The 25,185-nt window shown below is 38.5% G+C and overlaps 1 protein-coding gene across 1 annotated transcript; it reads right to left on the bottom strand.

Moving 5' to 3' along the window:
* Positions 1–11,050: 11,050 nt before the first annotated feature.
* LOC127904526 (uncharacterized) lies at positions 11,051–22,527 on the bottom strand. The gene is made up of 3 exons (XM_052448697.1): positions 22,510–22,527; positions 20,480–21,747; positions 11,051–11,147 (listed from the first exon to the last, which is right to left on the bottom strand). The coding sequence occupies exons 1-2, from the start codon at positions 22,525–22,527 to the stop codon at positions 20,809–20,811; spliced, it is 957 nt and encodes a 318-aa protein (XP_052304657.1). The 3' UTR covers positions 11,051–11,147; positions 20,480–20,808.
* Between the last annotated feature and the right edge of the window lie 2,658 nt (positions 22,528–25,185).

Genomic DNA, 25,185 nt, shown 5'->3' with positions numbered 1-25,185 from the left:
AAGGTGAACTTAACGGATAGAATGCTTATCCTTACATTGAATCAACAAATGTCTGCCGAGCTTAAACCAAATCCAAACCAGCGTAAATATGTTGTTTGTAAGCTATAATTTAGTTTATACGCAAGTAGTTTTATATAATCAAGGTAATCTTGCAATAGAAATCAAAACAAAATCCTAAAATGCATAAGTATATACTAAATATTGGACTTAAACTTATTAGCAATACAGCAGCACCAGCAAACAACACTATCCCATCTCCTTTATCTCTATGCAGCATCATAAATCAAAACTCTGCACCAGCAACACCACAGGAGCAGCAGCAGCTCACAGCATCCCTTTACCACATCTTGATCAACTCATGTCACGCTGATATCCAAGATTGTAGGGAAAATACTCCAACGGCTACTACACTCTAGAATGGCAACCCAAGAAATACTCCACCAATGGCTACTATACTCCAGAAACTATAGCTGGATGCAAATTAGAAACAAATCAGCCTCCATAATCAAGAAATCTTACTCCAACGGCTACTACACTCCAGAATGGCAACCCACCATACATGGAAACTATAGTTGAATGCAAATCAGAGACAAATCTGTTAGTGTGAGCTATACAGGTTAGGAGTTAATGGTAGCATGAGCTGTAGAATCAAATATGAGGAATTTTCTTTCAGTATTCTGTAATTATATGTATCCCGATATATATGGGATTAATGTTACTTATCTATATAGTTATCTTAGGAAAGAGTTTCTATATAAAAGAACTACTCTGTAATGTTTTTTGAACATAAGAAAAAAAAGGTGAATATACAGGGCCGCGGCTCTCTGATTTATCAAAATCAGCCTCCATAATCAAGAAATCTTGTAACTATAGAAACAAATACAACGATGGAAATTCAATAGTTACTCTTTTTCTTATATATATAGTTACATCCTGCACAAGTTGTAATGTGTGTGCTTACGCTTTATTTTATATACCAATAAGAAGAGAATTAATTCACCACCATCCTCTACTGCTTTGTTCTCTTCCTCTGCCATATTTTTCTCTAAATTAAGTGAGTGTGAAGTGTTTACTTATTAAAGTATTTAGATTTTGATTTTGCTAAAAATTTATTATTGTTCAAGATTAATCATTTGTCTTTAAAGTTTTGTTGTTGAGTTTCTTAAAACATATACATGCAGCAGAAACGATAAATTTTAAAAAAATCAAGAGTCCTAAGATCCCATTAGACAATCTAGGGTTGTTTTAGGATTTGAACAAAGATTTTTTGAAGATTAAATCTTCTATTTAAGGTGTGATCATCTTCTTCAAAGTTGAGTTGACATAAATCACAAGTCATTTAAGTCTCCGACCTCTAACAGTAATTAATGTGAACCACCAGTGAGAAATCTCATAAACCTTTTTTTTATAAGAGAGGGATTGATATGCCTTTGAGTGGTAGCTCTATTTGTTCTATAATTTACATAATTTTTCTCCACATAAAAAATATTAGGCATAACATTCTATTTATAGAGAAAACAGAATAACTATATATATAGAAAATATCACTTTTCCCTTGAATAATATCACATATATTATTTTAGGATAATTTTAGAAATTTATTCAATCAAGTCTCTACTTAATTTTTCTAGGTCTAGAATTGTAATCACTACCAGAAATTTGCTTAATAGCAACGGATTTACCGACGGAATATTTATGTCGGCAATTTGAGGTCAAAATTACCGACGGAATTTTTCCGTCCGTAATTCAATCGGTAACTACCAACAGATACTGTCCGTCGGTAGTTACCGACCGAATTACGGACGGAAAGTTCAGAATTAAAAAAAAAAAGGCGGGTCACTGACATGGAAGTTTTGGCGGGGAGGTTTTTTCCGAAAGAATCACCGACGGACTCAAAACGACAGGCCCGTACAGTGACGTGACCGGTTCACCGTTAAAAATACCGACGGAATCACCGATGGATTTGAAATGGCTGATCCGTACGGTGACGTGTCTATTTTACCGATAGAAAGACCGACGGATACACCGACAAAAAATCCATCGGTGAAACCGTCGGAAAAGGTTAATATAATTCCCTGCTGCTGACCCTCTCCTCCCCTATTTCTCCTTCTTCTTCCTAATCCCAACTCTCCCCATCTGCAAATAACCAACACCCAAACAAAAATCTCCCTCATCTCAACACAACAAGTTATATTTCTTGAAGTTTTGTGGTCACAACATCCGTGTTTTGATTTTCCGACAGATTTTATCAATCTTTGTAAGTAATTCTATCTTTTTAAATTTTAACATTTAAATGTCAATTTAATTTGTTGTTTTTTTTAGTATATGTATGTTGTTAGTAGATGTACATGTTTTATTGTTATTTCTGAAATAAACTTGTAGTATATGAAGGTATAATTTTATACCTGTTATGGTTTGTTTTAGATTTTGTAAGATTGTATTTGTTTATAAATCGTTAAAACTTTATGGAATTACCGAATTACATGTGCTGTTTTGAAATAATGAATAGCTTGCTTAATGGGTCCGTTTTAAGTTTTATCAATGGTATTGCGGTGTGGTAATTTCCGTAAATTTATATATATTAATTTGTACGTATGGACGTTAAATAAATGATCATAATGAATATTTAATATTTATGAGAAGTTGTGATTGGTTTGTTGGATAATCTCGAGGTAAAGTAATATTTTTGCAAGTTTATTTACCTAACTTAGTTAATTAATACATGATGTCATCATAATTTTATAGAGGTTCGATATATATAAGTCATGGATGATCGTTTATGGATGTATCGAGATTCACCCCAAGGATTGCGGAGGATGGATTATTGTAACAGGGTTCAGGGTTTTATTAATTTTGCAACATCTATTCCCAGAAATTTTACTGGAGGCGGTATTAGGTGTCCATGCAGGAAGTGTCAAAATAAAAAGTATCTGCATCCAGATGCTGTAATGATGCATCTTCTACACAAAGGGTTTATGGAGAATTACCAGTGTTGGTATGCACATGGAGAAGTATTTTTTAGTAAGAGGAGAATGGGAGAAACAGTGGTTGGGTCAACTTCTAGTGCTAGCAACGTGCATGAAACGGCAAATGACAACACTAATCCTTACAGAAATATGGTTATAGATGCAATGAGAATGAATCAAGGTAATGTCAGTCAATGTCCAATCGTAGAAGAAGAACCTAATGCAGATGCTACTAGGTTTTTTGATTTGTTGAAAGATTCTGACGAACCATTATGGGATGGCTGCACAAACTACAGTAAATTATCGGTCATGGCACAGGTGTTCACCATCAAGTCAAATCACGGGCGGAGTGAGGCCGGGTATGATAAAATTATTGAATGGGCGAGAAGCATTTTACCTGAAGGGAACAAGCTGAAAGAGAACTTCTATGCTGCGAAGTCCATGATGAAACCCTTCAATTTAGGATACCAGAAAATTGACATATGCCCTAACTTCTGCATGTTATACTACCTTAAAAATACTGAGATGACCGAGTGCATGACATGCGGGCATTCCCGTTACAAACCCAGAACTGGCATGGGAAAGACTCTAGTGGCCTATAAAAAACTTAGATACTTTCTGATCACACCTAGACTGTAGAGGTTATTCATGTCACCAAGAACTGCTGAGCACATGACATGGCACCAAGCACATGACAGCGAAGCGTGGAAACGCTTTAACAGTGTACATCCTGACTTTTCAGCTAAATCAAGGAATGTGCGTCTTGGGTTGTGTACAGACGGATTCAACCCATTTAGGCCATTTGCTGCTCCCTATTCTTATTGGCCGGTCATACTCATAATTTATAACTTGCCACCGGAATGTGTATGAGGCCGGAGTTCATGTTTTTATCTACTGTCATACCCGGTCCAAGCAGCCCGGGGCGGAATATAGATGTTTGTCTTCGGCCGTTGATTAATGAGTTGGTGCAGTTGTGGTCCTCCGGAGCTCTGACTTATGATATATCGAGGAAACAAAATTTCCTTATGAGGGCGGCTTTGATGTGGACTATCAATGATTTTCCAGCTTATGGAATGCTTTCTGGTTGGAGCACGCATGGGAAACTTGCATGTCCATACTGCATGGAAAACAACAAGGCATTCACGCTAGCAAACAGAGGTAAAGCTTCTTTGTTTGAGAACATTTTCAACACTGTCATGGATGTGAAGGGGAAGACAAAAGACAACATCAAGGCTAGATTGGATATAGCTTTATACTATAACCGTAAAAATATTGAGTTGGTTTATGATGAGTCACGGGTCGCAAAACCAAGAGCAAGCTTCGTGTTAGAGAAAAACGCACAATTGCTAGTCTACAAATGGCTTAAAAGTCTGCGTTTTCTGGATCGACATGCATCGAACATATCAAGGCTGGTTAATATAGAGGACTGCAGATTGTATAGAATGAAGAGTCATGACTGCCACGTGTTTATGCAAACACTCATCCTATTAGCTTTTCGTGATTTGTTGCCAAAGAAAATATGGGATGCACTCACGGAGATCAGTCATTTCTTCAGAGATATATGCTCCAGCAAGTTGAATGTTGATCACATTTAGAGGCTTCAAACGAATATCGTCGAGACACTATGCAAACTTGAGATGATATTCCCTCCATCATTTTTTGACTCAATGGAGCATCTCCCTATACATCTACCGTTCGAGGCAAAAGCCGGAGGACCGGTCCAATAAAGATGGATGTACCTATTCGAACGGTTAGATATTACAGTTGCAATGTAATTCATATATAAAAGTATTTATATGTTTTTCTTAATTGAAAATACTTGATTAATATTTCAATGCAGGTACTTGTTTAATCTCAAGAAAAAGGTTAAGAACAAGGCGCATGTTGAGGCTTCGATATGTGAGGCCTATATTGTTGAGGAGATCTCAACATTTATCTCGTACTATTTCGAACCTCATCTGAGAACGAGAAGCAATCGCGTTCCGCGGCATGATGATGGCGGTGAAGTGTCTTCCAGTGGGAACTTGTCAATATTCTCTAATACTGGACGACCCACACCTAAAAATGTCGTAAGAGGAAGATATTTGTCAGAAATAGAGTTCAAACAAGCACACAACTATGTTCTATTTAACTGTGATGAGCTGAGACCTTTTATTTAGTAAGTTTATACTAATTAAACTTTGTTAGTAATATATTGTTAATTATATATTGTAATATCATACACTCATTATCACTTGGAGGCAACATCGACAATATTTGCTCTCCAATAACTCACAACTGACCGAATCCCAGATCTTTCAATTACAAGATGAATAGTTTGCCACGTGGTTCAGAACACATGTAAGCACTACCATAAACTCATTATAGCTTGCAAAATTATTGTACCTATGCATGTCATTATGAGATTCTTGTTCATTTACTGTTTATTGATGTACATTACATACAAGGTTTATCAAATGGGAAGGAGTGCGCCTAAGTCATTGTCTTCACTAAGCCTGGGGCCTGAAAGAAAATGTAAGTGCTACAATGGGTATTTTGTCAATGGATATGTTTTCCATACTGAAGAATACGGGCAAGGAAGAAAGACATACAACAGCGGTGTTTGTGTTAAGGGATCCACTAGTAGTGAGTTAGAAGTTGACTACTATGGAAGATTAGAAGACATCATCGAACTGCAATATCATAACGAGCAGAATATAGTGTTTTTATTCAAATGCTATTGGTATGACACGACTGACAGAGGAATCAGAGTTGATCTGCATTATGGTCTGGTCGAAATCAACTCAAAAGTTAGACTCCGCAACATAAACGATGTCTTTGTTTTCGCAAAGCAATGTCAACAAGTTTATTACACATACACCCCTTCATTTAGAAAGGATCGATCAAGAGTGGATTGGTTGTCCGTTTTAAAAACAAAACCCCAGGGTCGTGTCGAGGTTGTTCAGGATGAGAACTGTTGTAACTCAATTTTGGATTCACCAAGATTTTCTTAAATGTTATTTTATTTCTATTATTATTTATAAAAATCCAAAAAAATTAAGAAAAAGTTTAAAAATTCAAAAAAATATATTTTTCTCGAGTCAACCGCATCTTTCCATCAAAACCGAGTCTACCGGGTCAATACGGGTCAAACCATGTCGACCAAGGTAAAAAATGAGTTTCGGGCCGTTTCGGGTCAAAACCGTTATTTTTGACCAAAACCGAGTTCACCAGGTCAATACGGGTCAAACCATGTCGACCAGGGTAAAAAATGAGTTTCGAGCTGTTTCGGGTCAAAACCGTCATTTTTGACCAAAACCGAGTTCACCAGGTCAATACGGGTCAAACCATGTCGACCAGGGTAAAAAATGAGTTTCGGGCCGTTTCGGGTCAAAACCGTCATTTTTTACCAAAACCGAGTTCACCGGTTCAATACGGGTCAAACCATGTCGACCAGGATAAAAAATGAGTTTCATGCCGTTTTGGGTCAAACCTGTTATTTTTTGGTCAAAACCCGGTCCACCGGGTTTATATCCATTGAAAGTTTTTTTTTTATGTTTCAACATAATTTTCGGTAATTAAAATTGATTTTTAGCGGTTGAATCGGGCTTTTTCTAATACTGATTTAAGTTTTAATTTTACCTGTATAAATATATATTATTATATATAATAAAACAAAATTAATAATACAGAATTGTCGCGGGGCAGTTACATTTATTGTAGGCGAGCAGTTGGATAGATACATTGTTTTATTTAAAGTAGATGATTGTTGTCCCCTCTTATTGGCTATAAATACCCGAGAGAACGCGAGAGGGGGAAGAAGGAAAAAAGAAGAAAAAAAGAGAAAAAGAAAAAAAAAGAGGTTTTTTTTCACTATTTCTTCATGAGAGTAGGATATTGATTTTTATTAAAAACAATATGAAAAATACTAAATATATCCTAACCGTTAGATCTAATAGTGTTTAGATCTGAACCGTTGATTTAAGAGTATACAATAGGGCTTACCACACCAGATTAAAACCCCAACACATCTCAGCCCTTGAAAAAATCTGAGCTTTGATCCCGTTTCGCCACGTCACCCGGTGTACCGAAACTTAGGTGCACCGCGGCCCACCGGATCACTCCTCTGTTCATCCGGACCGTCCGATCAACATGCAGATCGGGCCAATCACAGCCGCACGATCTTTCCATCAGAGATCCAACGGATCACAAGCATCAACTGCACCGGTGTACCGTGCTAGTGTTCTCACCGTAGCAAAGCCCAGAGCATCTCCCTCCTCTCGCCGGCGACTCCCTCTCTCTCCTCCGATCTCCCATCTCCGGCCACTGAAAGCTTGAAAACCACCACAGAAAGGTCGCCTTCATCATATAAAGCAAAAAACCGGCCGGTTTCAGCGTTTTCGCCGCTCTATTTGGCTGGAAACGGGCCGCGATTCGTCGGCTGCCACCGAAGCTTCAAGTCGTCGATTCTCGCTCATCAGCCATCAACGACAGTCAAGACCACCACCATAAGAATCCTTGACATCAGATCTACCAGGATCGACCATCGTTTGGCCAGAAATCGCGCCGGAAAATCTCCCCGCCGCCAACAGTAGCCGCGCGTGTGCCACACGCGCCGCCAGTGGCATTTTTGTAAATTTTGGAGAAATCCAAGGGTATTTCATTATTTTGCCTATACAGTGGCACTCAGGCAATTTTTCGGAGTTTCTACTGGTATTTTTGATATTTTTTATATATAAATGCTTGTAAATTTTCTTGCATGTTGTAAAAAATACAAAAACCAAAGTCGACACGTCTCTTTTTTTAAAAGGACCGATGTCAAAAATGTAAATACCAAATATGGATTATGTCCATTATTTCTTTTGGTAACCCAGACGTAATTCTCCTTTTTAGGGACAAACATCAATATTTAGACGAGTCTCCTAATTTTTAGGGACTGATGTCATTTTTAACGTGTCTCCTATTTTTAGGGACCGACGTTAACCATTTAAAAAAAAAACAAATTACCAATAAACCCAAAATATAATGGATTATATCCATTATTTCTTTTGGTAACTCAGACGAGTCTCCAATTTTTAGGGACTGATGTCATTTTTAACGTGTCTCCTATTTTTAGGGACCGACGTTAATCATTTACAAAAATTTACAAATAAGCCCAAAATATAATCGCATTTGAATCAAATAAAAACACACAAGTAAGGGTAACCTTTCTTTTGAAAGGATGTTTTAAGGGTGGTGTCTACCTTCCCTTAATCATAACTAACCCCGTACCCGAATCTCTGGGACCAGTGTCTAATTTGGGATTTCTAGTTCCCTCAAATTACTAGATGGCGACTCCAATAAAATCTTTGTTTCCCCCAATTGAGAAAAAACCCTTTTTGTTAAATAAACAAAAAAAGCGGGAGCCGTCGCCCGACGTCGTGTATCGACAAGAACGAAGACACAAGTGTGCGAGATGAAGTCTTTCAAGTTAGTGAGTTGGTTGAACCATATCGAGTTGCTTCTTCGATTGAATTGGAAGAAAATTCAAATTTTCGTGTTTTTGATGATAGTCTTGTTGATGTTGATGCAGAGGAGTTGAATTATGTTTTGAGCTCTAGCGGACAAGCAAATGTCGATGAAGAAGATGATATCCATATTGAAGATTGCAATGAAGGTGATGACAATTCAATTAATGACGAAGAAGAAAAAAATTCTGACTAACTACCAAAATGAAGCCCTGTGTAAAACACTTTTTTCATGTAATTTAGATTATGGATGATATAGTTTGTAACACGAAATATTTATTACTTGAAATGCCACAATCACGAAATAATTACTTGAAATAATTATAGATCATGGATGATATATTTTGTAACACAAAATAATTACTTGAAATGCCACAATCACCGACGTCCATACTGACGTATTTAAGTTCGTCGGCATTTCACAGAGAATTCAAAAATAATTACTTGAAATGCCACAATCACCGACGTCAATACCGACGACTATAAATCCGTCGGAATTTCACAGAGAGTTCGAGAATAATTACTTGAAATGCCACAGTCACCGACGTCAATACCGACGGCTATAAGTCCATTGGTAAGTTGTCGGCAAGTCAAGTTTACCGACAAAATTACCGACAGACCGCGCGAATTCCAAAGAGTTGTGCATTAAATGCATCTCTGACCGTGTCATCTTGCCGATGGAATTACCAACGGACCACGAAAAATATGGAGGGTCATTAAAAATTTTGGTGCGAAATTCAAAATTTACCAACAGATTTTTGACACTTCACCGATGAAATAAATTAAAATAATAATTAATTTTATATCCGTCGGTGAATCCGTCTGTAAAACTGCCATATAAGTTCCCCTGACCGCCGCTTCAGTTCATTTTCTTCTCCTCAGTTTTTCACCGATTCTTTTCCTCTCCATTCTTCAAAGGTTTAACCAGCAATCTCTAGCAACTTTTCTCATGAATCTCCATCAGTTTAAAAGGTATGTGTTTCTTCTATTTCCTTTTACTTTAAGGGTTTTTTTTTGCTATTTTTTTTTTGCTATGTTTTTTGTTTTGGTGTATTTTTTATAATGTAGATAAAGTCTATAGTTTTTTTTTTTTTGCATAATTCATTGCTAAAGTCTATAGTTGTTTTTTAGAATTTATTAAATATTTTTTATTGTTGTATTGGCATAATTATTATTTGTTAATTTGTTGAATATTTATTGTTAATGTTGAATTTACCATAGAATTAGTAATTGAATATGTTGGAATAATTATTAATTTTACTCTATTATTGCATGATTTGTGTTTAATTTTTTCCATTTATTTTGATTGTTATTCTACAGTTTTTTTAAATTTATTGTTTTGTTGTATTGGCATAATTATTGAATAATTTTTTGAATTGTAATTGTTAATGTTGAATTTACCTTAGTATTATTAATTGAATGTTTTGCAATAATTGTTAATTTTACTTTATTATTGCATGATTTATGTTTATTTTTTTCCATTAATTTTAATTGTTAGTCTATAGTTTTTTTTTTAATTTATTGAATATATTTTATTGTTGTATTGGCATAAGTATTGAATAATTTGTTGAATTGTAATTCTTAATGTTGAATTTACCTTAGGATTAGTAATTGAATATGTTGGAATAATTAGTATAGATTGGGTCAATTGGTTGTAGCTTTTGTTAATATGTGCAAGTTTGTGGATTTGGGTAGTATCCAGTATAGGGAAGGTGCTATCGATTTTTTTTTTAACATTTGAATTTAATTATATAATTATTTGTATAAAATTGTGGAGATGCGCAGAATGAAAACCAGAGCTGGTCGCTCACGTACGGTCGCAGCTAGTTCGTCTAGCAGCGATGATGATATTTCCTTAGGAAATAATTTATTTCATTTATTTTCAGGTTCACAAACATTGAGGCCGCTCGAGTAATATCATCGGTGTTTAAATCGTCAATGGAGACTCCATTGGTTTCAATGGAGTCAAATATCCAAGCATTCTGAATGGATGCCTCAAATCAATGCATGGTTTGACAGATTTCACGTTGGTGTTAATTTATAATTTTCAGCTTATTTCTAATAAATTATTAATATTATTGTAAATAAATTTTTATTTTTTTTTAAACTTGTTTATTTATACACAGCACAAGTTCTGCTGGGACAGTGAGTGTCGCACGTCAAAAAATCCGCGCGGCGTCGGCTGGCGATTTTATCTTTGTTACGTTTGGTTTGCTTGAATTTGGTTCGTTGGAGTCGCCACCTAGTAATTCATTGAGGGCTACTAGGAAACCTGATGTACTGGTCTTATCAGAGATTTGCGGGTAAGGGACCGGTTGTGGTTAGGGAAGGTATTAGCACCCCTAACACACCCTACCTGAGGTAAGCTGCTTTGTATTCTGATGTGATTTGAAAATTTAAAATATTAATTAAATTCTAAGGCTTGAATAAATCAGTTATTAAATCCCCGAATATATATAGAAACTTGTTCTTATATTTTCATGGAAAATACAACTTGATTTTATTTGTCCTTAAGATATTTAACCATATTTAAATTAACAATTAATTCTTTTTGTCCTTTTTTTTTATAATTCAATAATATAAATAAAAAAACAAACACACACAAACATTTCTTTTTCTTTTCTTTTCTTTCTTTTCTTTTCTTCTACATCCACATTTACATAAAATACAAAATACAAATTATGAAAAGAAAAAACTCAAAATTACACAAATATAACATTAAACAATTCTAAAATTACAAAAAATGACCCAAAACAATCCGGGACAGTGCTGGTAACCTCTGAGTCGCTGGAATAGTGCTGTGAAGACCTCTGGAACAGCAAGGACAGTGGCGGCGCGTGGATCTCACGCACCACCGCCGCTGGCGGCGCGTTGACCCACGCGCCGCCGTGAAATCAAACCAGAAACAAGGGGGCCAGAAATGGCTTTCTCCCCTCTTCTCTTCCTTGCCGGCGGTGACAACCACCGCTATCTGCAGAACGGAGAAACACACACAAACAGCAATTGATTTTAATTTTTCTTTCCGTTACAGATCTGCTTCTCTGCAGATCAGTTCTTTGTTTCCTTTCTCTTTTCTGTCGTGGACGGGTCTGCTGTAGAGGAGATGAGGGGAGCTGTTCGGTTCTTTGGGAGAAGAGGGAAGGCAGCTCTGGTGCCCAACGGCTGTGGAAGAAAGACTGTTGTTGGAGGCCGATCTGCGCCGATGAACGAAGCTTCTTCGCGTGCGGGCTGGAAGGAATGGCGATGGTGACAGGGGCGACTCCTGGTGGTCGGTGGCCGTCGCTGTTGAGGGCTGAGAAAGGAGTCGACTGGGAGAGAGGCGAACTCGTGGGGAGCAGCTGAGAGGGAGGATAGTGAACGGCGGTTGGGCAAGGGCTGAGGCGATGTGGTATGGTCTGCTTCTCCTTTGTTGAGGGAAGGCTTGGTCGGCTGGGAAACTGACGATGTGGTGGGGCTTGTTTGGTCTGAAAGAGAGGGGAGTGTGGGTGTGCAAGGGCTGAGGAAGCTGTGAAGAGGGGCAGGAAATGGTGGAACCAGCCGGCTGTCCTGGTTGAGGGAGAAGAGAAAAATAATTCTGGAGGGGGCTGGAGCCGGTTTGTGGGGAAGGAGCTGTGAGGAGAAGATAAAAAAACCAAAGGTGGGTGCTGTCAGCTGAAAATGATAGGAAATAGGGGAAGATCAGCGTTGTGGGTGCAGGGGAGAAGGAGCTGAAGATGGCTGAAATCAGTGGGAAGGAAAAGGGACCGGAGACCGTGGGTCTCTGCCCACTGCTGTGAGGAAGAAGCCAATCCCCTCCAAAAAAAATCCCCCCTGGTGTGTAGCTGGAGATGACAAGAAATAGGGGTTCCTCCCTGGGGCGGGCCCTGGTGTCGGCTGGAAAAAAGGGAAAAGAAGTGGGGGCTGAGTTCCTGATTTTCAGCCGAAAAAAGATGGATAGCCGAAAGAGAGGGATCAAAATCTTTGGCTAGGGGGAGCGGCCGGTTTCGGGTGAAGAAAAAAAAAGTGTTTAGGTTTCCTCTTTTTTTTGTGTTGTCCTCTCCCTTCAATATTCAAAATTCCATATGCATAGGCAAAAAATTGTTTGGGCCTCAAAATTGATTCCTCAACTTTCTTTTTTTGTAAAATTTGATTTTTCTTAATTTTTTTGTATTTTTTGGAAACGAGCAAATCAACGTCGACTCAAATGAGGAAAATCAATGATTTTAAAATTAACGCGTTAAAAGTTGAACGCGTTCGAAAGACCTTTGAAAATTTAAATTCTTTTGAGACGATGCTAAAAATGCTAAAAACGATGCAAATGTATTAAAAATGTATTTTTTGGATTTTCAATGTTTTTTTCGCTATTTTTGGATTTTTTTGAAAATTTATCAAAACATGGGTCAAAAATTGGGTAGCAACAGATGCCCCCTCTTTACAATGCTTACGAAGCAAAACTCCTCAATGTTTCGCATAGTAAGCTTTGTAAAGAAAAACTCTAAATGTTTTTTTTTCCGTTAACTTGAGATCCCATCTGGCGATCACCTTTTTCAAAACCAAAGAATGTGTGTAGCTCGGTCAACCTGAAATCCCATCTGGCGATTCCCTTTAACCAAAGCTACATGAGATCCCATCTGGCGACCTCATTAAATCAAGACTAAAAAATGTGTAAAAAGTGGTCTCATTGTAATGGGTGACCTACCCAGGTGGAAAAAATGTGAAAAACAGTCTCATTATGATGGGTGACCTACCCAAATGGAAAGAAGGGAAGAGTGGTCTCATTCTTATGTGTGACCTACCCAGGGGAAGAATGGCCTCATTATAATGGGTGACCTACCCAAGTAACAAAAAAAAATGGAGAATGGTCTCATTCTAATGGGTGACCTACCCAGAAAAAATGGTCTCATTGTGATGGGTGACCTACCCAAGTGGAAAAGGGGAAGAGTGGTCTCATTCTTATGGGTGACCTACCCAGGGGGAAGAATGGCCTCATTATAATGGGTGACCTACCCAAGTAAAAAAAAGATGGAGAATGGTCTCATTCTAATGGGTGACCTACCCAGAAAAAATGATGGTCTCATTATGATGGGTGACCTACCCAAGTGGAAAAGGGGAAGAGTGGTCTCATTCTTATGGGTGACCTACCCAGGGGGAGAATGGCCTCATTATAATGGGTGACCTACCCAAGTAAAAAAAATGGAGAATGGTCTCATTCTAATGGGTGACCTACCCAGAAAAAAAAATGATGGTCTCATTATGATGGGTGACCTACCCAAGTGGAAAAAATGTGAAAAACGGTCTCATTATGATGGGTGACCTACCCAAATGGAAAGAATGTGAAGTGCGGTCTCATTATGATGGGTGACCTACCCAAATGGAAAGAATGTGAAGTGCGGTCTCATTATAATGGGTGACCTACCCAGATGGAAGATGGAAAAAATATGAAGTGGTCTCATTGTTATGGGTGACCTACCCAGGTGGAAGATAGAAAAAATGTGAAGTGGTCGTGTTATAATGGGTGACCTACCCAGGTGGAGGATAGAAAAAATATGAAGTGCGGTCTCATTATAATGGGTGACCTACCCAGGTGGAAGATAGAAAAAATGTGAAGTGGTCGTGTTATAATGGGTGACCTACCCAGAAAAAATGATGTTGTTTTTTTTTTTCAAAAAAATGGTCTCATTGTTACGGGTGACCTACCCAAAGATAAAATGTGACTTACCTGGCAAAAAGACTTGGTTGGAGCAGTCCTGACAGGACAAGGCTGAGAAACTTGGCACCTTCTGGTTGCAGGTTGACTTGAAGACTCCTTGATGACGGGGTTAATCTCCTCTTTTCTTTGAGATTCTCCTATTGGCAGGGTTCATCTCATTCTCTTCTCGTTCTAGGATCTAAACCGATTCTGTCATCATCAGCTCAATGATTCTTTCTTTGTCCACAATCTTGCTGGACTTCATTGAGGATCTTTCTACAACAAATCACAAATATGTGCAATGCTTTGAGGTTAGATGACATGCATGCATCCTTACCTGATGTGAAATATAGGCCCCCCCCTTTGATGATCCATCGTCATAGGGTGCCTTTGTTTGCTAACCAAAGCTTTATTTGTTCTTTCGATGCATTGGCTCATGCATGTGCTAGCCATCCACTCAGCTGTAAGTGTAGTGCCCATCCTGGGCTGTCCACGACGATTTCTGCTCTCGCTGTTTATCAAGCTTGACTCTGCCCCCAAGTGTGGTGTTGCTTGATTCATCATGAAGGATTTTCTCTCCTGGATTCTTCTGAGAACTATCCTCTGATTGGTTGTGTGCATCATGCCAACCCATCCAGATTGTTAATCAGTCATGAACTTGCCTCTAGTTGGAACAATACTTTTCAAGTATATGTTATTACCAGCCTTTTTGGAACTGTCAAGTCATCCAGACATGGATCTCATACCTTGCAGTAAAAAGGGCTCATCGTTGTAAGCTCAATGTTCTTCTCCATGGATTCTTCTCAGCTTGTCAAATCAGATCATGAAAGGAAATGTGTTGGCATCATCAATGATGTTCATCACCCATATTCATGCGGTGAAGTGCGCATTTGAGCTTCAGAATAGATGGTCCCACAGTCGATCTTGGTGGTATGCATCTTTCTGCCATTCATTCTAATGCAACTATGAGATAACATCTGTCATAGCCATGTTTCAAAGGGTAACCCCAAGATGAAGATAATAAAATGCCCTTCAAGTGCAGCGTTGCTCATCAATTGCTGCTGAAGTTCACTAAATCACTGACTGTCTTTGAACAACATTGCCCCCAGTAATGATCTGAATGCTTGTTCATCTGTTTATACTCAACAAGTTTTTTCTTTGTCATTGTCAGATGTTAAACATAACTTTGATGGACTTTGACGACTCATCATCTGATTTTTCTTTGCCCCCAGCTGATCTGAATACTGCTTGTTTTCCTTCTCAGGATCCACTGTATTGCCCCCAGGTGATCAACTTTTCAAAGAGTTTCGAGAAGTGTTGATGTCATTTCTGTCAGGGATTTTGCAAATTCAATCGATGTTCTTCTTTGTTCGACAATCTTTCTTGTTCTAGAATCAAATCTCATATTTCAAAGGTCATGTCTATTCAAGTCTAATTGTTGAAATAAAATCAAAGAGATGTTTGTTTTTGAAAGTATTTTTTTGAAATTCAAGCTTCTTTGGTCAAAGACCCAACACACTATTCAATGCAGTCCTTTGATTATCTTGTATTTTGAAAACAGAAATGACCCGTTGTAAGATTAAAATGTCTTTTTTCATGGTTCTTTGTATCAGTTTTAATCTTTGATCTTGGGTATATCTTTTGATGGTCTGCGATGAGGTGACCTTTTGTGAATTTCAAGAAACAAAAAGGCTCAAGTCAAAACTTGAGGATTCATCAAGAAAGATTGTTTTCTTTTTTGAGCTTTTATTTTATCAGCATGCATAATAACCAATAGCTTAATTCATGAAGTCGCGACCCTTATGGAAAAGCTCTTCAAGTTTCGAGAGCGCCATTTATCGGTTCAAATTGCTTACTTGATTAAAAAGGGCTTTTTACAGCACGTAATGCAGGCTATGGTTCATGGCTTATGAAAGAAAGGAAAATTCATGCTCAAAAGGTGTTTGAGGGTTTCAAAGACTTAGGATCAACATTAACTATTCATCAATTCTCTTTCTCTTGTTGTCATAGTAGAGGAAGTGACATCTAACCTTGTTATTCTCAAATATCAGAATTCTCTTAACATAGGTCATTATGCAAATCCAACTTTTTCTTTGATGAATAACCAATCTCAATCATCTGATAACTTCAGGGCTTTATCATGGATACCAAAGGTCATGGCTTTCACATATCATTTCTCATGGTTTTCTAACACGCCCCTAGTCTAGGTCTTCTTTCTTTTAACTCTCTCTCAAACGTTGGACTTTTGTTCTAAGCCTTCTCTTTCACTTTTGTCTTCTCTTATTTGCCCCCAGTGCGGGGTGTGATCCTAGTCAGGGTTTTCTTGAAAAAATATTCTATCAGGCTCAAATGGGGACTGCAAGGGATAATATTTCAAGAAATGTGAAAGGATAACAAAGATGGCCTTTTCTCATTTCAAGCAAGGTCGGTTAGAATCGATAAATTTTGACCTCATCCATTGTAATGATTAGAACTTGTAAGAGTCATGATTCGAGTCCATAACTATTGAATCCGCTACATGTCATTATGCATACTGCTAAAACTAGTTATATGATGCGTGGTTCAGTTTCAGGAGGTATGAGCTCAAAATTGTTTTGTCACCTCATGTCATTTTCAAGCATCAAGTCATTTCCGCAATCAAAACACTTTTAATGTTCAGGATTAAACTTTGCATGTTGGAGTTTGATCAAAAAATATTTTTGTCAAAATACCCTTTGAAAGAAGCATCTCTTGATTTCAAAACAACAAAAAGACTAAGAAAAGACATGTTTCGTCGAAGGATGAGATGTGACCCCAAAACAAAATGCTGAATGACAACTCCACAATAAAATGATGGACAATTCAGCAACATTCTTGGATCAGCTTTTCTGGCCATATTTGTGTTTTGCCGAGCAACTTTGATCACTTGTTATTCTGATGATGTTCTGGTGACAAAATGATCGATGACATCATCTTTCACAAACTCAGCTCGATTCTTGAAACTCTTGCATCTGTCCAACTAAAATGGCCCAAGAACCCACCATGATATTCACATCTCATTTGAATTATACAACGGTGGTTGCATGCAATTTATCGAAGTGGGTGCAACAAGTCTGGAATCTAACAGATGCTGGTCGACAAACTTGAGTGGCAGATGAATGTCAATCTTGGCAAAGACATTTGAGCAGTTGATGTTATGGCAAAACCTGATTAGGCAAAATGACTGAGGTTTCTCAATTGAGAGTCATCTTCTGATTCAACTCTCATCACTGTTATGGAATCCATGGTAGATCCTTCAATCTTTCCTCTCTTGATAGCTAGCTCAATTCTTTTGGCAATCCACACAACTTCATGTCAATATCTCAATGTTGTTGTGGTTGGTTGAGGGTTGTCGGAAACCTTTCAATAGCTTGGTAATCTTGGCAGTGCCCAGAAACATGTGGCATCGCCATTACCGACGTGTGGAATCACACATTGTCAAAACTGGAAGAGAACCTGATGAATCTAAAACTCATTTGTCTCCTCTTTGATTCCTCACTGACGGTGCAACAAACAGACACCTGTAGAGGGAGCTCTGCTCTGTTGAAGTTTCAATCTGCTTTCTATTTTTCAGCCGAGGCCTGTCTCTTTTCCCTACTTTTGCATTTTCAAGCTAACACTGATGAGAGAAAATTATAGATGATCAGAAACTATTGCATCCCTTCTTGGATTCTCCACTTGCAGAGCCACAAACAGATTTCTGCGGAGAGAGCTCTGCCATGGTGAAGTTCTATATCTGCTCCTGTTTTCTAGCTCAGGTCTGGCTTTTCTGCCTACTACAGTGTTTCGATGCTGAAACTGGTGGGGTAACTTTTCACATTGTCTGGAACTACTACATCCCCTCTTGAATTCCCCACTTGCAGAGCCATAAACGGGTTTTTGTAGAGAGAGCTCTGCCACATCAAAGTTCGACGACTGCTCATGCTTTCAGACTAGGTCTGACTCTTCGGCCTACTCCAGTGTTTCAGTGCTGAAAGTGATGAGCCAAAGTTTTGTAGTGTATGAAAGTACTGCATCCCCTCTTGCATTCCCCACTTGCAGAGCCACAAACGGATTTTTGTAGAGAGAGCTCTGCCGCGTTGAAGTTTAATGACGGCTCATGTTTTTAGACCAGGTTTGACCCTTCTGCCTACTCCAGTGTTTCGGTTCTGAAATTGATGGGGCAAATTTTTGTAGCATATGAAAATACTACATTCCCTCTTGCATGCCCCACTGGCAGATCCCCAAACAAATCTCTACAGAGAGAGCTCTGCAACGTAGAAGTTTGATGTTTGTTCATGTTTTTCAGACCAGGTCTGACTCTTCAACCTACCACGGTGTCTTTGTGCTGAAACTAATGAGAGATTTTTATAGCATATGCAACTTATAAATCCCCTTTTGCATTCCCAACTTGCAGAGCCATAAACGAATTTTTGTAGAGAGAGCTCTGCCACATTGAAGTTTGATGACTGCTAACATTTTCAGACCAGGTCTCACTCTTCTGCCTACTACAATGTTTTGTTGGTGCCACTGGTGAGAGAAAGTTTTTAAAGCATATGAAACTACTACACCCCCTCTTGTGTTCCCCATTGGCAGATCCAGAAACAAATTTCTACAGAGAGAGCTCTGCCACATAGAAGTTCAGTGTATAATCATGGTTTTTTTTTTCAGGTTTTTTTTTTTTCGGGGGTTTTTTTTTTGTTTTTTTGTTTTTTTTTTACATCTTATGCCGCTGAACTGGAATTGAGCTAACAATTGGGGTAACGTCAAAGAAGGCTAATGCACCATGCACAGAAGGCTAGCAATTATTTGGTGCCATTGAAAGATGTGGAGGCGATGAACAATTAACAGGGCGGCTAACCAAGAACAAAAGTTGTCATTAGCTGCTGACTAAAGGCATTGTGGTCGTTGTTCATGACTGAAAAGGAGAGGTGTAGCTTCAAAGGGACATGGACAAGCAGTGTTCCCACATAAGATTGTGCAGACATTCCCTTTCCATTTGATGCTCAACACTTGTTTAGGCAGATCTGAGCCTAGCTACTTCCCCTTTAATGCTCTCAACTTTCTTTGTGATAATGAGCCTCTATCTGACATCTTTCTTCATTTCCATCATCTTTTTAATCACGTGTAGCAAACCTCGGACAGGGGAACCTATTTTTCCTCATGGAACATGCATGATAAATGTATGAACATGTAATCTATATGAAGAACTGGCCCTTCGAGGGGTGACATATGGTCGTAACTCTTGTATGATGAAACAAGAATCTCATTCTTGCCCAAACTCTACAATGAAAATTTTCTGAGTGACGGCCATTGGGTCACCCACAAGTCCTGAATTCAAGATGCTTCAAGAAGGGCTTGCTCAAATGCAAAACAACTATTTACGAAGCATACATCCTAACGGCAGGTTCTAATCTTTAAGTGAGACAAGAGGTAGGTTTACTACTTGGTCTCTAAAAAGGGTCTCTCGCTGTCCCAGTGATCGCCCTTGTAAAGGCAATATGGGGGTTCAGCAGATAGTGGGATGGCACATGTACCAATCACTATCAGTCTAAACACTCAGCAAAGAGTTGGGGTTTACACAAACTTAAACCTTGACTTAAGTCATAAGGCAAGTTGCTAGTCCCCCTCCTAACCTGAAGCTTGTGTGTGCTTTAAAAAATTAAAATATGTGATGCATGAGACAATTCTACAAAATGCATGAATAAAACAAAAATAAAACCAGACAAAAATGCAAAAACATAAACACATCAAATACACAAAGCTTAGTCCAATAATGTTGAAAACATTACCTGTCCCCAGCGGAGTCGCCATTCTGTCGCACGTCAAAAAATCCGCGCGGCGTCGGCTGGCGATTTTATCTTTGTTACGTTTGGTTTGCTTGAATTTGGTTCGTTGGAGTCGCCACCTAGTAATTCATTGAGGGCTACTAGGAAACCTGATGTACTGGTCTTATCAGAGATTTGCGGGTAAGGGACCGGTTGTGGTTAGGGAAGGTATTAGCACCCCTAACACACCCTACCTGAGGTAAGCTGCTTTGTATTCTGATGTGATTTGAAAATTTAAAATATTAATTAAATTCTAAGGCTTGAATAAATCAGTTATTAAATCCCCGAATATATATAGAAACTTGTTCTTATATTTTCATGGAAAATACAACTTGATTTTATTTGTCCTTAAGATATTTAACCATATTTAAATTAACAATTAATTCTTTTTGTCCTTTTTTTTTATAATTCAATAATATAAATAAAAAAACAAACACACACAAACATTTCTTTTTCTTTTCTTTTCTTTCTTTTCTTTTCTTCTACATCCACATTTACATAAAATACAAAATACAAATTATGAAAAGAAAAAACTCAAAATTACACAAATATAACATTAAACAATTCTAAAATTACAAAAAATGACCCAAAACAATCCGGGACAGTGCTGGTAACCTCTGAGTCGCTGGAATAGTGCTGTGAAGACCTCTGGAACAGCAAGGACAGTGGCGGCGCGTGGATCTCACGCACCACCGCCGCTGGCGGCGCGTTGACCCACGCGCCGCCGTGAAATCAAACCAGAAACAAGGGGGCCAGAAATGGCTTTCTCCCCTCTTCTCTTCCTTGCCGGCGGTGACAACCACCGCTATCTGCAGAACGGAGAAACACACACAAACAGCAATTGATTTTAATTTTTCTTTCCGTTACAGATCTGCTTCTCTGCAGATCAGTTCTTTGTTTCCTTTCTCTTTTCTGTCGTGGACGGGTCTGCTGTAGAGGAGATGAGGGGAGCTGTTCGGTTCTTTGGGAGAAGAGGGAAGGCAGCTCTGGTGCCCAACGGCTGTGGAAGAAAGACTGTTGTTGGAGGCCGATCTGCGCCGATGAACGAAGCTTCTTCGCGTGCGGGCTGGAAGGAATGGCGATGGTGACAGGGGCGACTCCTGGTGGTCGGTGGCCGTCGCTGTTGAGGGCTGAGAAAGGAGTCGACTGGGAGAGAGGCGAACTCGTGGGGAGCAGCTGAGAGGGAGGATAGTGAACGGCGGTTGGGCAAGGGCTGAGGCGATGTGGTATGGTCTGCTTCTCCTTTGTTGAGGGAAGGCTTGGTCGGCTGGGAAACTGACGATGTGGTGGGGCTTGTTTGGTCTGAAAGAGAGGGGAGTGTGGGTGTGCAAGGGCTGAGGAAGCTGTGAAGAGGGGCAGGAAATGGTGGAACCAGCCGGCTGTCCTGGTTGAGGGAGAAGAGAAAAATAATTCTGGAGGGGGCTGGAGCCGGTTTGTGGGGAAGGAGCTGTGAGGAGAAGATAAAAAAACCAAAGGTGGGTGCTGTCAGCTGAAAATGATAGGAAATAGGGGAAGATCAGCGTTGTGGGTGCAGGGGAGAAGGAGCTGAAGATGGCTGAAATCAGTGGGAAGGAAAAGGGACCGGAGACCGTGGGTCTCTGCCCACTGCTGTGAGGAAGAAGCCAATCCCCTCCAAAAAAAATCCCCCCTGGTGTGTAGCTGGAGATGACAAGAAATAGGGGTTCCTCCCTGGGGCGGGCCCTGGTGTCGGCTGGAAAAAAGGGAAAAGAAGTGGGGGCTGAGTTCCTGATTTTCAGCCGAAAAAAGATGGATAGCCGAAAGAGAGGGATCAAAATCTTTGGCTAGGGGGAGCGGCCGGTTTCGGGTGAAGAAAAAAAAAGTGTTTAGGTTTCCTCTTTTTTTTGTGTTGTCCTCTCCCTTCAATATTCAAAATTCCATATGCATAGGCAAAAAATTGTTTGGGCCTCAAAATTGATTCCTCAACTTTCTTTTTTTGTAAAATTTGATTTTTCTTAATTTTTTTGTATTTTTTGGAAACGAGCAAATCAACGTCGACTCAAATGAGGAAAATCAATGATTTTAAAATTAACGCGTTAAAAGTTGAACGCGTTCGAAAGACCTTTGAAAATTTAAATTCTTTTGAGACGATGCTAAAAATGCTAAAAACGATGCAAATGTATTAAAAATGTATTTTTTGGATTTTCAATGTTTTTTTCGCTATTTTTGGATTTTTTTGAAAATTTATCAAAACATGGGTCAAAAATTGGGTAGCAACAGTGAGCATAACACTGTTGTGAGGAGGGTGTGGGAAAATCACGCGGCAACTAGGTAAGATCGAAAACAATACAAGATTTTTTTTAGACAAAAATTTATGTTTCGAAATATAATTTTTGGTTGCGTGAAGTAGGTTGCGTGATTTTTGGTATGAAGCACAAAAAAGGGCAAAAAACACCGCGAGGGATAGGGGTTTTCCAGGCTGGAACGATGTTGCGGTTTGGAGGGATTTCAAACCGATATACATCTCGGAAGATATATGGCCGCACTATCTTGAGCACGTGACATCTGAGCGGTTCACACGACGCTCACAATCCGGTGCTGACAACCGGAATCGGCCAATTCATAGCTCGGTGACAACGCACACCGGCGACTCTGTTCCGTTTGCTGCACATGCGAAACGGATGGTAAGATTAATTTAAATAAAATATTTTGTTCAATTAATTTGTTAATAAATTGAAAAACGTTTGTTGTTAATAAATTTTTTTCATTATAGGCTACGTCTCTTGAACGTAAGCCGAGCCCGATGGAACTGTTTGTGGAGACGCATGTGCGGAGTCAAGACCGTCAAAAGGGGGCGCAACAGTTCGTTGACAGCCGTGCTCAACATTTCATGGTATGTTTGTTCAACCATTTTATTGTGTAAGTTATTATTATGTTTATTGAATTGAATATGATGATTACTTTTTTTATTTTTAGGAGACCTATAATAATCAGTTGAAGGAGAGATACGGGGACGAGCCAACGACCCATCCGGAATTTGATCCGGATTTGTGGATGGAGGTTGGATCGTCAGGTGGACCCGATAAAAATCGGGTTTACGGGCTCTCCAACACTACGGCCGACAACTTGCGGTCGGCCCGTAGTGCTTCAACCATCAGGAGCTCCCAATCAATATCGAGCTCCCAATCTAAGGAGTTCGTGGACTTGCAGCAACACACGGCTCAGCTCACTGAAAAATATGACCACCTATCAGAGGCGTACGCACAACTCAAAGAACAACAAAGAGCGGAGTCTGAACAACAAAGAATGGCCTATGAACAGCTTCGCGAAATGGTCATAAACATGTCACAAGGTGGAACATGTGCGCCTAATCCTTTATGGTCGTATGACCAGCAGCCTCCTCCTCCTCCTCTTCCAACTCCACCTTTATATTAATTTTTAATACACATTATTTACCTTTAACATTTCGTTTAATAATTTTTTGAAACACATTCATTTTGTAACGAATATTATTTAACTTTGATTTTTTGTTTTTGATGCTTAATATAAATTTTATTTGCATATTTGGTTTTTATAACCATTAATTTATATCATTTTATATTATGTATTCTAAATAATTTTTAAAAAAAATTTAAAAAAAAAACAATTACAAAGGGATTTACCGACAGAATTAATCTGTCGGCATTAGACAGTAGCCGCCACCATCACCGATGAATTTACAGACGGATACATTCGGTCGGTATTTTCATGCACTCACCAACAGATTTACCGACGGAATTATTCCGTCAATATTTTAACTTATCGATGAATTTACAGATGGATATATTCGATCGGTATTTCAAACATTCACCGACAAATTTACCGACGGTAACTGTCCGTCGATGAATCGTGATATCACCAACGGATTAAAATCCGATGGTATATTTCAATCGGGAAACTTTTTTTTTGGCGCGCAAATTCCATCTGTAAAACCGTCGGCAAATGATTATTTTATTTTTCCAACCGATATAGCGACAGAATGTGGAATCACCGACGAAAGGTAAGCCGACAGACTTATTCCATCGGTAATATAGTCGATAAATAATTTACCGATGTACTCTCAATCACACACCGACGGAATATTTCCGTCGGTAAAATTGTGAAATCTTGTAGTGAATTACCTATGTAAATTACATTCTGGTCCTCAATTTCTAAAACTTATTTACAATCAAGTCACACTTGATTAATTATCCCAATTTAATTTCTAACCAATGATTCTTATTGTGAGTGACCTATTAGGTTCCTAATATATTGGTCCAGGTATAAATCATAATCCTAAATTAAATACAATTAAATAAATTAAACAATTTAATTTATCTTCTATTCAATAATTAATTGATGTATATTTAAAGATCAAGTGCATTGTCTAGCAATGTGTCATGATCCTCTAAATATTAGGAATGTTATAAGTGGTTTGACTTAACCTTTCTTAGGGTGATGAATCCTCTCTTGATCACTCAAATATCTTCATATAGTTCATGTTATACCTAATATTTGCTCGTTTGTTACCTTTGATTAGAACAACATATATTTAGGATCAAAACATAACATTTTTTATATAAGATAACTTAGTGATCTAAAGTCTAAGGATTCATAAGCCTTTTCATATACACTAGTGGTCTCTCAATGTGAAATTTTCATGCGGATCAGTTCAGTATACATGTCATCAGACAAGCACCTTACATATTAGGTCCAGATATCACTCATATCCAAGTTTATAAGAACAATTGTTTTCTTTTATAAAGAAAAGAAAATAATATGTATCAATTTTAATGACTCTAATTAATGTTCAGTCCTAATAGAAAATTGACCAAAAACATTTAAGAATAATACTTCGATGCAATAAGAATCTCATAATTATAACAACTTAATAATTTTCTAGACATTAACAACTTAATAATTAATGTCATCAGAACCGCTGCTGAGGTTTTGATCCGGTGCGACGCAGGTGGTACTCTGGTTGACACGCGGCTGCATCTGCACCGTCCATTAATCCAAAACTTTGATTGCTAAAATCTGAGCCATCCGAAGTCCGATTGGGGTGATCTCAGTGTCATTTCCAAGGTTTTCGGCTGTTCCGGACACATCTGTAAGGTCAGATTTAGGAAATTCGAATCGAAGAAGTAGTAAAAATGGCAGATGAAATAAAAGCAGCTGGAATTGAAAAATTTGACGGGACAGATTTTGGATACTGGAAAATGCAAATTGAGGATTATCTATATGGGAAGAAACTTCATCTTCCC

Source organism: Populus trichocarpa, chromosome 17 (assembly GCF_000002775.5).
Source record: "Populus trichocarpa isolate Nisqually-1 chromosome 17, P.trichocarpa_v4.1, whole genome shotgun sequence".
Classification (NCBI taxonomy): Eukaryota; Viridiplantae; Streptophyta; class Magnoliopsida; order Malpighiales; family Salicaceae; genus Populus; species Populus trichocarpa.
Note: the sequence above shows the minus strand (reverse complement) of the source record. Positions and strands in the feature narration are given on the sequence as shown.